This window comes from Coturnix japonica, chromosome 1, assembly GCF_054131305.1.
Source record: "Coturnix japonica strain WE chromosome 1, WE-NBRP24, whole genome shotgun sequence".
Lineage (NCBI taxonomy): Eukaryota > Metazoa > Chordata > Aves > Galliformes > Phasianidae > Coturnix > Coturnix japonica.
Window position 1 is genome coordinate 43,953,956 of NC_140663.1, and position 16,506 is coordinate 43,970,461.

The following is a 16,506-nucleotide window of genomic DNA, read 5'->3' on the forward strand; positions in this document are numbered from 1 at the left end:
TGTCTCCTGGAGCAATCAGTCTCAACACTGGTCTGATGTTATAAGCATCACTTCCCTTTCCCCTCTATTCCCAAGCTCTGAGCCTGCTCAGCAGTACTGGCACCCCAGCTGCTATGGGGACTTTCTGCTAAACTCCCTTTGTCTTCCGAATTTGTGCTTAGAGGTCCCATCTTCCTCAGCTGTCTCAAACCTTCCACATTCCCCTTCTCTTCCCACAGCCAACGCATAATAAAGGCAAAGGTCCTCCCTCAGTAAGACTAGCTTTCTGAAGCAGGACTACATAACATCTATTTCTTTGCTTACATTTACTTTCATTTCAAATCTTAACTGAAATTGTGGGGGGCTTTTTCTCTCCCTCACCTACCCCTCTCACTGCCCTCTATGTGAAGTATTTATCTCTTTGAAGCACTACCAGATACACTATATAGGAAAGATAAGGCAGAAGAAATTAAATTGTATTGTTAGGTATCTATAATTACCCCAAGTCATTTTTTCCATAGTACAGCAATTTCAAATCTCTCGCAGCACTTTCTTTGGAAACCAGATGTTGACCAAGTCAGCTGTGTGCTAAGAATGCATTTTCATGAGTTGCATTTCTGAAAGTTTGCAGAGGGGTGGTGGTGGCGGATGGGGATGCTCCTGGAAAATTCCACCCGCACAAGCACAGCACTGGTAGTGCAGAGCTCTGCCACTCTCATCAGGGCACTGGAGGGCTTCTCAGTCCTCTCTCTGTGTTTCAGAACAAACTGGGCTCCCTCCCTTCATGCAGAAGGGGAGGGAAATCTCTTTGGTGCTCCCACTCACAGAAGGGCAGAGGGGCTGGCTGACAGATGAGCATGTCTGGGAGAGGGAGGATTTCCCCAGGAGGGCTGCAGAACCAAACACAGAAAAGCTTGGAGAAGGGAGGATAACAAATGTGGCAGATGCCCCTCCAGTCAGTTCCTCTCTACCTCCCATTTCACATTCATTATTTGCAGCAACAAGGCTCCCACAATGCTCCCCAGACAACTGGCTGGCATCTTCTAAAAGAACCCCCTGATCTTCAGCATAAAAACACTTCTGTTTTAACTCCTGCTTTCTCATCACTCTTTAATTACACCCACTTGTACTCTCCTAAAGAAGTCCTTCCTTATCCTATTGATCATACTCTTCAAACATTTGCCGGAAATCGTCATACTCCCCATCTGGTAAAAAAGCAGCCTGAGGAAAATCTGTCCTCAGCAGCCAGGTGAGGGTCCAGTAAGACACAGGCTATTGAGAGAAAGTAGGATTTAACTAAAGTTCAAGTAACATTGAGCAGATGACCCTGGGAATACTTTAGTGTGTTTATCTGAGATAAGGGAATTTCTTAATGGAGAGAGTCCTCAGTGCAGATTTCACCAGACTGGACTCTTTTAACCTTTATTTGTAAGACAGCGTCTCCATTAGTCCCAGGCTGAAGCAAGGTGTCTGAGCACTGAGCAGGAAAATGCGTACACATACAGGGTTTATTCTCAGACCAAAGCATGGAGGAGAACAACTGTTGAAATACACCACTGGTTTGCTCCCTGGTCATTGCAAAAGCCAGGACCGCAAATAACAACCCACAGTAGGAAAAGGGATGAGGACTGGAGCTGGAGAAACCTACAGATGCAGGTTGAACTATGCACAGAAGGAGCTCAAGGGAAGCTGCTGTCCACAGAAAGCTCATCTCCAAGGCTGAAAAGCTACAGGAATGCAGTGCTGCCATAATCCCAGCAGTCTACAAAGCAAACATAATTAAATGCAGTGATACAAAGAACTCTGGCCTCAGTGAAAATGAGCACACATCCAAGAAGGAAAGCAAATAGCTCCCACTTCTAAAATAGAACAAAAGTAAAACACTGGCTTCTAAGGAGTGACCTGAACTATCCCAAAATCTGAAAACATCTTGATGATGCTTGGAGCAAGCAGTTAAGCTCAGCATTCAAGACCTGATCTCAGACAGCAGAATGAAGAGGAAAGATCTTTTTCTGTGATTTCCAGCGTCCCAGCCTGGAGAGTGGGACTGTTAAATGATGCTGCTTAGAGCTCAAGCTGATGGTGAACTTCAAGCACATCCCTGCTGCCCACTGCCGCACCCACTGTAAGTTGATTTACCAGCAATCATTATTTCTTTTGGAAAAAGAACAAAAAACAAAATATCACAGTATTATATAATACCAAGGTGGATTTAGTGGAGTATGAAGGGATGTGCAGCACCTATTAGCAGGGCTGCTGCAGTGTGCACCCTGTGTTATGCAGTAGGGAGCAAGCTTCACTCTGCCCTGCAAGTGCTGGCCCTGCATGTTCCAACACTGATCCAGATAGTGTCTTGATCAGGCTGTGCAAAAGCAGTTTTTTAAAGCAAGGTCTGAAAACACTGAAGAAAATATCAAAGGTTTTTCTTTGGCATAAAGCCAGGTTTGCTTGCTTTTTTCAATTTTCCATTAATCAAACTCTTCCATTCTGCATGCACACAGAAGTTGTGTTGTTATCAGATGTTATTAATAAAAGTGATGGAAATTTGGATCTAAACAAATGACTGCTCACTGGGAAAGAAACAGCATTTTTCAAAAGAAAACAAAACTCCCTACCAACAATTCCACTTCTCTCCTCAGAGGTGACAGAACTGTAAATTTCAGCCTTGGTTCTGAATCGGACCAGAGGGATCTGAGCTCCATTTGCCCACTGCCTGGGAGTCTGTCCACACCATCTGACTAACAAGGCACCAGGATCTGGGGGAGATGCTGGTATTTCCTCCTCCATGTCACCTCTCTGCACAGTACCTGAGAGCTTTTGTGAGTTTATACAGAAATGGCTGTTTCCATTTACAGCAGTAAAACTTCTGAAAGAAATCTTTCAGGTCTGACCAGAATTAATGAATGTTCTCATTGATAACAAAGCACTTTTTCACAGAATCATCCGTTCCTCCTACCATATTTCTGAGGCTCAGCATTATCATCTGGAGCTGTAAACTCAAGGAACCACAGAATGCCTTAGGTTGGAGGGGACCTCAAAGCCCACTCGGTTTGCCTCTCTGCTGTGGGTAGGGCTGCCACCCACCAGCTCAGCTGCCCAGGGCCCCATCCAACCTGGCCCTGAACCTCTGGGGATGGGGCACCCACAGCTCTTTGGGCAGCCTGTGCCACTGCCTCACCATTCTCTTAGTAAATAATTTTGTCCTAACACCTAGCTGAAATCTCCATTCTTTTCATTTAAAGCCATTCCCCCTTGTCCTATTACTATCAGTCCATGTGAAAAGTTGTTCTCCCTCCTGTGTGTAAACTCCCTTCAAATACTAGAAGGCCACAATGAGGTCTCCCCAGAGCCACCTTCTCTTCAAGCTAAGCAAGCCCAGCTCCCTCAACCTTTCTTTGTAAGACAAGTGCTCCAGCCCTCTGAACATCGTTATGACCCCCTCTGGACCTGCTCAAACAGCTTTGCATCCTTCCTGCACTGGGGGAAAGGAAGGACAAAGACTTTATCTCTTCTGGTCTCGATTCATGTCACTTTCCCCCAAGACTGGGGACACAATGGCCAGAGTCAACTTAAAAACTCCTCACCTCCTTTTGCTTGAGACTCCTCTTTCTTAACCGACACCACTCCATGGTGCTGTTCTGCATCATTAAACAGCCTAACATCATTCCACCAACGAGTAGCTGAGCGTTACTCATAGTGAAATGCCGCCTGTACACTAATTTTGTGAAGTGCTTAGGATCCTTCTGGAAGGAAGGAACAATGGAATTGTAAGTCATTATCGATACAGGAACTGAGGAAATAAACTTAAGGGAAACAAGTGCCAGAAACTGTCACACAAAATGCAGACCATCTCGAAAGCTTAAACAGGAACAAGAAAAAGGCTGTCAAACAACCTTCCAGGCTTGACATGGTGGGAGACACTGCAGAATGAAGAGAGCTCAGCAGAAGGAAATAAAATAGGCCTGGCAAAGTCCTGACTCAGCACACAACAGCACAGCCCCCAGCACATCTTAGAAATAAACCCAAGTCTGTAACTCCAACCCCTTTCCTGAGGAAGAAAGGCCAAGGGACAGTGACTGAAACTCAGACATTGCGACGCAGCAAGGAACAAGTGAGCACTGGCATCTAACGTTACTGAAGGCAGTCTGAAAAAATTACAGACTCAGGGAAAACACAGTTCAGGCAGAGGGAAAACAAATGACGCTGAGCATATTGTGCGCTCAAATCAATGGCACTAAGTGCATGTCAGAGTTCATGTGCAGTGAGGGAAGCTCAAACATGCAGCAGCTGCAGTGATAACCAGTTTTATCACTAGATACCTTTGCAGAGCAGCAGCAAAGGTAACACATAGGAGTGCAGAGAAAACCACAGGGGAAAAGACTGCCTCAGTCTTGGAAAAAATACTGCCAAGATGCAGAGTTGTAGAGGGTGGAAGGGACTTCTGAACGTCAGCTCCAAGCCAACCCAGTAAGCAAATTGAGGAATAAAATCCAAGCATGGAGCATGTGAGAACCAAGCACTGGCCAGAACCAATACCAGAGGGCCAAAACCAAGCCAAAGACACCACAAGCAGGTTACTCATTGAACAGAAGTCTGAGTGATTCCATGTTAAGAAAAAGTTGTTTCCATTTAATTCAGTTGCATTGGTCAGACTTCTACACCAGGAAAAGCAAACTGCCAAACCCCCAGAAAAATAAAAATAAAAATGGGGGGAGAGGAGAAGGAAGAAAATCATAATTTAAAGAAAAACGCAGGGCCTTATGAATATGCAAATGAGGGCACAGCATCACCTCCTTCCTCTCAAACCCAATGGAAAGAAAACAGAGCCTCCAGTTAATAATATTCAAGAAATGTAAAAATAGAAAAAGCAAAGGAATCAGAGGCCAAGCGAAGACATCAACATGATACAGAGTCTCAAGCAAATGCAACTGAACAGATGAAAACAATCCCTTGGGAAGTAGGGGCATTGCCACTCCCTGTGAGGCTCTTTCAGCAGAAGCTCAGCTAGCGCTTTCTCCAGGCACCATTTGGTTGCTTGTTTCCCCTCTACCCTCACGTATCCACGAAATTCAAATTAAAGCCAACAAAATTCTCGTGTTTTTCTCCTGACTGTTTTTTTTTTTCCCTCTGCAAATTTGCAGAGTTTGGTCCTAAAGAGATCAGAAGGGAGAGTATTCTTAAAATGTCAGCAAATATCACTTAGTTATTTCACAATTAAATACTTGCTTAAAAATGGTAATATGCAAAATGAAAGCTTTAGAAATTTTCATTCTCAGATGACATTTCTTTTCTATAAAGAAAATGGTCTATGTTGCAAAATGGTTTTAATACCTTTAAATGACCTGAGAAAGCATGTATTTCAGATACAAAAATATTTTGTGTTAACTCAAAAAGAAATTTGATTTTATTTTCCTCCACTAAAGAACTCAAAGCAACAACTATGCTTCTTCCTTTCTTTTGTAACCAAATCACATCTCCCTTTCCAGATTTTTGAGGATGTCATTGATTGATCTGGAATGATGGGATGGATCCTTGATTGGGCACTGTGACAAGAATATTTAATTACTGTACCCATACTTTAATACTCATCTTGGGGTAACATATTTCCACAATAAACAAAAAGACCACAATGAATGGATATGGGTACAGAGCAGCATGGTACATGCCACAGAAACCTCCAATCCAGTGGTAAGCAGGAGTAGTTTTGACCATAAGCAATATGGGTCTGGCACCAGCACACCAGCTCAGCAAATCTGAGATGTTAAGAATCAAGACTTTCCAGCAGCACTGGGTATTTTTGAGTTGTTGTGCATTCTCAGTATTATTGTGTTTGAAGTACAAAACAAAAACATTTTTACTGCTTTTTCACATTGGCCCCTCACACTGTCAGTGAAGCCCCATAAGCCTGTACAAAGCCAGTTACAGTTCTCTGCTGCCTATCAAACTCTTCACAAGAGTTAGGCAGTTGGTGTGTAAAGCTTGCTGCCTACCAAGCTGACTAATGTTGTCTGATTGTTCCCTTGTACTCCCCCGTCGGTCCATCTGTACCCATCTGCTGCCTTTTGTCTTCTAATTAAAAGTGTAACTAACCACTTTGGGGTAGAAGCCACCTTTCTGGTTAGCTATCATGTATTTCCCTGCAGTGCAGAGTGTCGGGTCCATCACTGGGTGCTGGGGAAAGCAGTGACAACACACAAGAAATAACAAGTGTTAAGGGAGTACAGCGAGCACCTCACTACGTGGCATGGGGAACTGGTCTGGAAGAAAGTCCCAGACCAGAACTCCCATCCAGAATGCAACAGAAGCAAAAGCAGTCTTTTCCTATGGCCTACGTGACCTTAGTGAACTTTTCCAACCATAATGATCCTATGATTCTGTGGCTTGACAGCATTACCACATCAGTACATCAAACGCAGACCTCAGGGTTGCCCTGTCCAAGAAGTCAGGCTGGCAACCCCAGCACAGATCAGACAGCTACTATCGCCCAAATCAGCTATGCCAGAATGGAAATGAAGGCACTCCAGTACTGACCACGCAAAATAAAGATGCCCAGATTTTCCAATATCTGATTTGCATTAGAGGACACGGTCTCTCCAAGAAGCTGTCGCTGTTTCAATGTAAGAACTCTCTCTGGTAGCCAAGGAGTAGGGCCTGGTGGAGGAGAGCCAGAACATTTTTCTGCAGGCTCATGAATCATACAAATATACTCCAAAATTCAAGCAAACAAAGTCAGCAACTGCTTCAGCAAGAGGCAAAGAGTGCAAACAGCTTATAGTGCTGCAATCCACAGTGGATAGGAGGATGCATCCAGCACCTGTCCTCTTTGGTCAAAGAGGTGGACTAGCTTGTTATTGCAGGATGGGGCAATCTAATCTAACTCTCTGATACAATCAGTCAGCAAAGATACCATTTGATAAGAATGCCCACAAGATTTAAGTCTGAGGCTTTTTCAGAAAGGCTATTCTATTTATCACCTGATAAGAAAGCTTTGTGTTGCACTTGCAGCTGCTCTTCTCCTTAGGCATCAATGTAAGATTATCATGGCCAAAATTAGCCATAAATCCATACAGCTACACCCTGGGCAACTGTGGGAAGCCAGGCCAACTCCTGGCAGTGGGTGCAGCATAGGTGTACAAATAAAGCCATCTGGTTGTCTGATTGAATCAGGGTCATTGGCAGAGATATCAGTGTGACCTAGACAAGGCATCTAGGGGGCACAAGCTTGGGAGTGGGGTATCCATAAAGTACGTATTCTTTGATGCAAGCCTGCTGTCTAATGAGAAGCAAGTGATTCAGCAAATTATGATCTCTTAGAGAAATGTCCAGAAAGAGCACTCCACAAATAAGGGGGAAAATGCATACACAGACTCCCATTCTAATTTCAGCTATTTGTGCTTAAATCCAGAGAGGTGCATCTGCCCTAAGAGAAGCTACTTCCGTCTAAAAGCTGGTTCTATGGGAACAGAATCAGTCACTAAACCTGAGTAGGTTTAAACAAACTCCTATGCTATTTCTCTTTGGGGACAATGAGTCATAAATCCCCAAGTACACAGGGAAATTAGCAAAACAAGACGGACTGGCAAAAACAATTCAATCTTGTCTCCCCATAAAAGGAGTTGGTGGGGATAAAAAACATTTCCTCTGTGAAGTCCCTGGACATGCTGACAAGATGCCAGAACTCTGCACACAGAGCAGAACCTGACCTGCAGAAATAGCTTCCCCTCCTAGTGAGACAAGTATACCTGTGCAGACATGTGTAGGTGATCAGAAAGGCTTGCTCAGGTGGGAACCAGACAGCACAAGGAGAAAACTGCCTCAAATGATCTAGTCATCTTTCCAAAGGCAGGGAGGGGAGGGTTGTCAGAGAAGTTGCTCAGATTTGCACACTGCAAGTTTCACCTCATATCCTAGCATTCCTGCCTCACTCCAAAAATGCCTTCTTCAGACAAGGAAACAAATAAATCTAAATCCTTCCTTCTGCTGAACAATGTAGTGTGCCCATGATTCACGCTGGTTCTTCAAGAAATAGCCAGTGCCACGCAGGTCCTTACTGAAAGCCAATACTGATCAGATACTCAGTCCTTCCCTTCCCTGTTATTTCTGCTATGGAAACACTGAATTGTGGAAGGAAATGACTGTAAATATTTCTTTTGACACACAGAAAGACTTCAGACCAGCCCCATATGTCTTCTTCCTTAACAGAGAGGATAAATCTCCCTTTGCGCTTGTGATTCACATGGAGATGCTTACAAAATAGTCAGGGTCATTACCGTCTTCTGGTCCTGCAGAAGCAGGTGGTGGTTAGTTTCTCATCACTCTGAAGAGTGCCTCACTATCAGAAGGTAGAGCCTCTTTAGCATTTCTATGGTGTTCACCAGCCCTTCAAAGCTGCAGACTCCAGGAGGTGACATGTACCTCCATTAGGGCTGTTGTTTGCAGCCATCAACAACTGGCTTCTTGCACCAACCGCCTGCTCACATGAAAGTTACATGGTAGAAGCCTGCAGAAATGATGTCCTCCCTAGTCCAGAATTGAAGTTTTTGCTAATCAACCTATCCATGACCCACTTTTTGTTTCCTGTAAAATGAGGGCTCTTGTGAGACAACCTTCAGGTTCATCTTGCTCACCCAATCACAGAAATGTAGGCTGGCAGAGAATCATATGACATCACTTATTGTATCCTTCTGCTCTGAGGCAGGACAAGAGAGAGACAGACCCTGCACTGCTGGATATTTTTTTGTGTCCTCCAGCAAATGAGCCTCACCAGCAAATGAGCCTTGCTATGTCTCACCATGCTAACAATTAGATGGCTCCCTACATCCCTAACTGAAATCTTTCTGCTTGAAAATTTAGCACGATTTCTTCTTCATCCTATTCACTGTGGACATGAAAAGCAACAGGCCATGATGTCCTTTTTCAACAGCATTTCAGATGTCCAAAGTCCTTCCTCTTTTTTTTTAGATAAAACAAACCTCATCTTTCTGTTTTATTTCCATCAGTCCTTCTTCCTCTTTGCAGCTCCTTCCTATGCTCCAAAGGAACTTTTTATGAGCTCAGATGTGCATAACACCTCTGTGGTAAGCAGGGAACAGGGTTGCATGAGTTCACTAATTCAGAAACACACCTTCTTTCTATGACAGGACAAGGGGAAAAGGCTTTAAACTGAAGGAGGGGAGATTTAGATTAGATGTCAGGGAGGCAATTTTCCTCAGAGAGGGTGGTGAGGTAAGGCTGCCTAGAGATGTTGTAGATGTCCTGTCCTCAGAAGGGGTTGAAGGCCAGGTTGGATGGGGCCCTGGGCAGCCTGAGCTGGTGCTTGATCTAGCAGTTGGCAATCCTGCCAGAGGCAGGGGAGTTGGAACCTGATGATCTTTGAGGCCCCTCCCAACACAAGTCATTCTATGATTCTATGACTCTATGCTTCTATGATTCTGTGGACTCAGGCTAAAGACATTTCTGAACAACCCATGCAGCAGCAAGTGGTGGGACCACTTTTCATTCTATTGCAGTGTCACTCAGACTTCTGACAGAATGTCACACAGCAAACGGCTCCATTCCTGGGGGGCACTAACATCCGCAATGGATTAGGGGAACAAGCTTGGAGCACCTTGTGAGTTTCTAATCATGGCTGCACCCAATGGCTAAAAGAAACAAAACAGATGCTAATTATTAATTTTTAGGAGGTCAAAAGCCAGGCACTGATAATTAGAGGAGCAGCAGGCAAACATTTAATCTACAGAGGAGGTGAGGGTTTGTAGAGTCAGAAGATCAGGCAGAATGAAGCTTGTGGAATGAACTTCCTGTCTAAAATGGCTTAATGTGGCATCTCAGCCAAACACATCACCTGGGGTTTTACAAGTCCAGCCAGGAGCAGGAGTTATAAGAGCATTTGAGGTAAGACATGCTCTAGGACACTTGTGAATCAGAGGATGCTTCTGGGCAGCACAAGAGATTGCTGTTGCCCGCCAGATGGAAAGGTGCTCTGAATCCACAGAGAGAAAAGCAGGAAAAAAATTAGCCAGGGGGAGGCTGAGGACAACTAAGTGATACAGGTGATGCAAAACTCACAGCTCTCCTTTGTTAAAAGCCATGCTCAGGAAGGAACCTCAGAGATAGTGAGGTCTGACACTCCCAATGTTGCTAGAGGAAAGAGGGCTGGGAGACATGGTTGCTGTGCCCTGTCTCAGCAGAGAAGGTGGATGTGAGCAAGAACTGGAGAGCAGTGCTTTCCAGCTCTCACAAACTGTTCACAGACCCAGAAGTCCTCACCATATGTGAAATTATAGAAGAGCAGAGGGAGAAAACAATCAGTAAAATAAAGCCTGGTTGGAAATTCTTCCAACACAAGACACAGACACAGAAATGATTGTAGTACCTAGCCTCTAGCTGGCCTTACAACACCTCTGACCTCAGCCTAATGCTGCACTGAGGCAGAACCCTTCTGGAGCAACTCCACCTGCCCCTGACTGCCCCTCTACAGCAAATACAACAGAGGCACATAGGCACTCAAAAACACACCTAGCTTATGTTTGGCTAGTGAAGCAAGAGTTCTACTGAACAGCTAATTAAGAGCTAGTGAGGGAAGGCATGTAGCCTTCTGCCCCTGAGGAACAGTCGTGCTGAGAAGTGAATGAAGCACAGAACATTTGTTATGAAGAGAGGAATTGTTACTCATACCCACAGTAGCTGAAAGGCTCAGGCTACTGCCCCTTTCCAGAAAGTGGCAACTATCTCTGTTTTTTCATGACTGTCAGCCCTGCAAGGCTTTCATTTGTCTGAAGGACACAGGAGGAGATTTGTCACTATTGGGGTCTGGGGACAGCTGTAGCTCTTCTGGAAAATGAAATTCTGTTCTGAAATAGCTGGTGCATTTCTCAGTATTTTTCTTTCCACATTGAGTTGAAAAATCAAAATCAGCAAATTTCACAAATGTGAAACAGATTCAGGGACTGTTGGCATCTTTGCTGCTAAGAAAATGGAAGGCTTCACACCTGTTTTAAGATCTATCTTCCTATACCACTAAATCTAGAGGAGACTAATAAGAATGATCATAAGACTAGAAAACATGACCTAACAGGAGAGACTGAACAAATTCTTGTTTAATCTGCAGCACAGACTAGGAGACAGAATGATAGAAGCCTTCAAATATATACAGAGAAGATAAAAAGAGGAAGAGAATAAACAATTCTCCATGTCCACAAGGGAGATGCCAAGTAGTAATGGGTTTAAACTGCAGTCAGGGAAATCTAGGTTAGACATTAGAAAAACTTTCCAGAGTAAGGAGAAAGAAGGCATGGAAGAGATTGCCTCAGGATTTCATGGAGTTTCTAGCATCGAAGGACTCTCAGAACAGGTGAAACAAACATCTGTCAGGAATCATTTCAGTCTAGCTGATCCTTCCCTTGGGCAGAGGGAGGAACTAAATGACCTCTTGATATTCCTTCCAGGCACAACATCTGATAATGGATAAGAGTGTGCAGTGCTGTAATTAAAGACTGCGCAGTCATGAATGCACACAAGTGGACTGAATCAGTGTTTGCCGTGCAGCTACTTTCATCTCTCATCTCCTACTGCCTGCGTGTTTGACTAGGAAACTCCTGTTCTTCACAGTTTCTTCTGTGTATTACTCAGAAGTTGCTAGGATGAGACATCTTGCTAATTTCATAGAAATCAGTGAGAGTTTGGGTGAGTTTACACTGCAAAGCAATTCAGTTACAAATATATTTGGATTGTGTGCTAATAATATATGAATAATTTATGGTTTATAGTGTGGCATTGCTTGTGAGCTGTTGTTAAGGGCCAGCATTCCACTTAGTGTGCCTCTGCAAACACAGAACAAAACTATGATCTTTGCCACAGAGAACCGTTTCACTCTTATGTTTTAATGTTTGCATTTCAGCTGAATGGAGAAAATTAATAATGGGACATTGTGGTTCCAGATATGAAATGTGGTGGGTTGTTGGGTTTGTTTTTTTTTGTGGTTTTTTTGGTGTGGTTTTTTTGTTTGTTTGTTTTTTGTTGGTTTTTTTTGTATGTTTGTTTGTTTGTTGTTGTTGTTGTTGTTTTGTGATCAGAGTATGCTGGAGAGAATTTCAGTGTTTTCCAGAAAGAAAACATTTAAACAGCTCAGAGTGTGATTGTAACAATCTGATCTTCACCCTGAGTGAGATACCTCTTCAAGGTGAAACATTTGTGCTCAAGCTCACCAGATCCCTTCCCCTCATTGGCTCAGCTGAGAGATCACAGATACCCTTTCAAAGACTGAACAGGTCCTCTAATCATTAATGAAAGCCCCCTGAGTGTGCAACACAGTATTGCATGAGAGAATTAGGGTGAAAACAGGACTGTGTTTACCTGTCTGTCCATCCCCCCCACCCAGAGCCTGCAATGCATTCCACAATTGCCCACATCTTGCCCTGCAAAAAACTCCCTAGCAGGGTTTGTGTTCTTACTGACTTGTTTTCCTTCTATGATTATACAGACTACTGTTCCTCTGTGACAAACAGTATCCTCAGTAAGTTTGCAGATGACACCAAGTTGGGTGAAAGTGTTGACCTGCCTGGGTGTAGGAAGGCCCTACAGACGAACCTGGTCAGGCTGGACTGTTGGGCTGAGACCAATGGGATGAGGTTCAACAAGACCAAGTGCCAAGTCCTACACTTTGGTCACAACAACCCCAGGCAATGCTACTGGCTTAGGGCAGGGTGGCTGGAAGACTGTGTAGTGGAAATGGATATGGAGGTATTGGTCAATGTTTGGCTGAACATGAGCCAGCAGTATGCCCAGGTGGACAAGAAGACCAATGGCATCCTGGCTGGTATCAGAAATAGTGCTGTGAGCAGGAGCAGAGAAGGGATTGTCCCTAGGTGCTGGTGAAGCTACACCTTGAGTGCTGTGTTCAGTTTTGATTCCCTCACTACAATAACAATAAAGAGACCCTCTAGCACATCCAGAGAAGAGCAACAAGGTTGTGAAGGGTCTGGAGCACAAGCCTAAGGGGAGCTGCTGAGGAAGCTGAGATTGTTTATAGTGAAGAAGAGGAGGCTCAGGGATGAACTTATCACTCTCTACAACTACCTGAGGGGAAGTTGCTGTGAGCTGGGGGTCAGCCTCTTCCCCCATGTAACCAGCGATAGGACTAAGAGGGAATAGCCTCAAGTTGTGCCAGGGGAGATTCAGGTTGGATATTGGGAAATGCTTCTTCTTTGAGAGAGTGGTCAGCATCTGGAAAAGGTTTGTCCGGCCCTCTTCAGAATGCACTTCTGACATCCCTCTATTTCTCCATGAATTGTTCATGACTTTGGTCATGCAGTCATGGAGAGAAGGATTTTTTCTGGCTAGCAGAACAAGGGGGCATTTTTCTAAGCCATACACATGATCACATCCAGCCTGAGATCTGCTTCATCTGTTGAGTGCTCTACTGAATTCTCCTTGCTTTCACTACAACTTCTTATCCCCATCACTGTTCTACCTCCAGCTACCCCATCTGCTCAGCTGATTCAAACCTTTCAGGAACACTTGTTCCAAGTCTGGACCACCGACATTTATGTAGGAGGTGAAACAAACTAAAGCTTTGCACTAACACAGAAATCCACACCGTTTCTAAAATGGTGCTTTGGGTCACATACAAATTATTCAGAAATACGCAAGTTTAGATATTTGAGCAACTTGACATGATCTCATGTACACATTCTAGTGCATACACCAGCCCATTGCAAGTGACAGTGGCCTGATATATCAAGTACACTTAACAGTGGCATATTGCTAAGTGTGGCTGTGGCTCAATCTCAGCCTCCCAGCCATGCAGCTAAGTATTTTCCATCTATGCCATTGAAACTCATGGTGCAAAGGAGATCTCTTCTCTGAAAGACAGGAAAACTTATGTTCAGAGGTGACAGAAGGGAAACTGATGAATTTTTTATGCATGCTAATGGAAGAATGTAATGGCATCCTGCATGGAGATGACAGTAGCTTGGGTACTGGAGATCATAATGGCCCAGGATGCAAGAAGGAGATTGTCTGCTCTTCATAAGTAGAAAAGGTGGGGGGATCTCTTGCTCAGAGCCTTCTTCCATCCTCATCCTGCCTGACATAGTTTGAGAATTACCAAACATGTCCTACCCTCTCCCACTTCCTCTCCTTGGTCAGAAGGATGATCACCAGCTTAGGGTGCATTTGGTATCCGTCCTCACTGAACGACAAATTCCTGCCTTCGAAGGTGACGTTAATCAGGTACCTGGAGGAGAGAGAAAAGAGCAAGATGAACATTAATGCTTGGGAACTGAACCTGAAACAAGAGCCTGCCTCCCCCTCTGCAGTTTGTGCCAGGGTGACAGAAGTACGCTACAAACAACTGTTGTTAATCTGGGGTCAGCAAAGGAAAATCTAAAAGTAAGTGGGTGATAGAAACAGAACAAATACTCCAGAAAATGGGGCAAACAGACAAGGTATTGCTCTTGCCCACATTTAGGACTCGGGTACAGAAGCGATGTCCCATGTTAGATCTCACCGAATGCCTGAAAGCAAGTCACATATGTATCTGTGTCCACAGTCTTTGATTCCTTCTTTGCACACAGGGCAGAGAAATCCATAGCAATTAGCTGTGTAAACATGGTCCACGCAGCCTACATTTTGCTCACTCTCCAAGGGGAATTTCACATTTCATTTGCGGACAGCAATGGTTCACAGGTAAAGCAGTGAATACACCCCCTCCCTGCCCAAACATCCAGGCAGCAATAAAGGAAGCTGCAGGGAACACAGGAATGAACAGTGCACTTGTGAGATACCCTGTTCCTACTAGAGCCAGCATGTCCTGTGGGGCCCAAAGTGATCCTCAAAAGCAGCTTAGGAACAGGGTCAGAGAGTGCTCAGATAGCCCAGTGAAAGTCCTTTTCACAAGGAAAGAGCCACGCCATGTACCCAGCAAGATCAAACTACAGGGTGATCAGCCCTGCAGATCCCTGCAGCCAACATTAACGATTCCCTTTGTCTGGAAAGGCTCCATCTCTGCTATGTGAGGCACCCCGCTTTGGGCCATCTCATGTCAGCTGTACAAATGGACTATTAAACAGTCCAGGCTTCAGTCTCATTTATCCTCAGGCCTCTTCACTCAGAGCTGGCAGTGGGGAAGACCTTTAAGTGGACTGAGATTACAACTACACTCATTTCCAGGCATTTCTGCATTGCAAGAGCATGCTGAAGTGGTGTTGCTGCAAAGGGAATCAGGTCCATTGTTTTCTTAACTGTCAGACCATCCAGAACGACACTGTAGGGAAGAGGGGGAAGCAAATACACATTTCACAGTTCAGTGGCTTATAAGACATCTCCACGGCACTCTGACAGTTTCCCCTGTTTATGTATTTCATTTCAATTCGCAGTCCTGTTTCATGAAGTAGGTTTTGCATTCATACACCTGCTCTAGCACCAGTAGCATCACATCATAGGAGAGGCAGAGGTGATCAAGCTGCCTGCAGGGCAGCCCCAGGACACTGCCCGCCTCTGCTTCACCCATTCTCCTGTAAATTACACAAGTAACATTTCCATTACAGTCGCAAGAGGCTCTTCTGCTCTATTACACCCATGACACTAGCAAATATTTCCTAATACTCAGCCTCAGTTTGTCCCTTTGAACTTAATTTGAACCAATTTCAAGGGAAAAACAATCAAATAAAAAATAAAAAACACTCAGATTACTGTTCTTTCAAGGGGTTCACACTTTCCCACAGAGAACTTCATGCTAATTTAACACAAGTATAGGTAGTAGGCAAAATTCTTCAAACAAATAGAAAAGCAGGTCATGATTTTAGTTTCTTCCATTGCCCAAAACATTATTCCAAAGTTTATTCATCAACAAAACTCATCCATTAATTTCCAAAGTCAAATGTAATTGGCAATTACATTTAATTCAAAAGGAAATTCCATGCTTGCTCTATGTTGTGACCTTCAGAAGATGTACACAGTGTTGAACACACAGCCCTACAGAAGCCCAATAGGAAATGCTGCAATAGGCCTATTTTCAAGGGCAGACTACTTGCTGTTTTCCAACAGTCAGACTCATCCAGAACCCAAAAACTGAGGGAACTCCAAATCATCAGTCACCTGGAAAATCTCAGCCACATAACTGTATCTTAGTGTATAACATCCCACGACTGGACCACACATGGTCTTCTGGCTTTTCATCCCCAGCTGTTTGCATTGCTCCGGTAGAGAGGAACGCAAAGCACAGACCACCATGGGCAGGTGTGGCCTATTTGACCTACGAAATGCTCTGACAGTGATAAAGACCTTTCAGTGGACTGGGCCACACTCTGAGCACCCTGATCTAGCTGTAGGTATCCCCGTTCACTGCAGGAAGTTGGACCAGATGGCCTTTAAAGGTCCCTTCCAACTCAAAAGGCTGTGATTCTATGACTGAGATTACATCTATATTCCTTTCATGACCTCTGTGAGATGGCTCTCAGAGAAATTACAAAGCAAGGTTCCAAGAAGATGAGGACACCAGTAGCCTGATGGGAGTTTCAGCTTTAT

At 44.3% G+C, this 16,506-nt stretch overlaps 1 protein-coding gene and 1 long non-coding RNA gene across 4 annotated transcripts in view; one reads left to right on the top strand and one right to left on the bottom strand.

Annotated features, from left to right (window-relative positions):
- The window catches only part of GRIN2B (glutamate ionotropic receptor NMDA type subunit 2B), a 211,939-nt gene that overhangs the window by 73,366 nt on the left and 122,067 nt on the right, over nucleotides 1-16,506 (bottom strand). For all 3 annotated transcript variants that reach the window (XM_032444362.2, XM_032444365.2, XM_032444367.2), the window contains exon 5: nucleotides 14,101-14,215. In XM_032444362.2, coding sequence (XP_032300253.2) covers nucleotides 14,101-14,215 — 115 coding nt within the window. The remainder of the gene's footprint in view (nucleotides 1-14,100; nucleotides 14,216-16,506) is intronic.
- LOC107313634 (uncharacterized) lies at nucleotides 9,500-14,052 on the top strand. The gene is made up of 3 exons (XR_001555103.3): nucleotides 9,500-9,589; nucleotides 11,090-11,332; nucleotides 11,427-14,052. It is a non-coding gene; the product is annotated as an uncharacterized LOC107313634 (long non-coding RNA).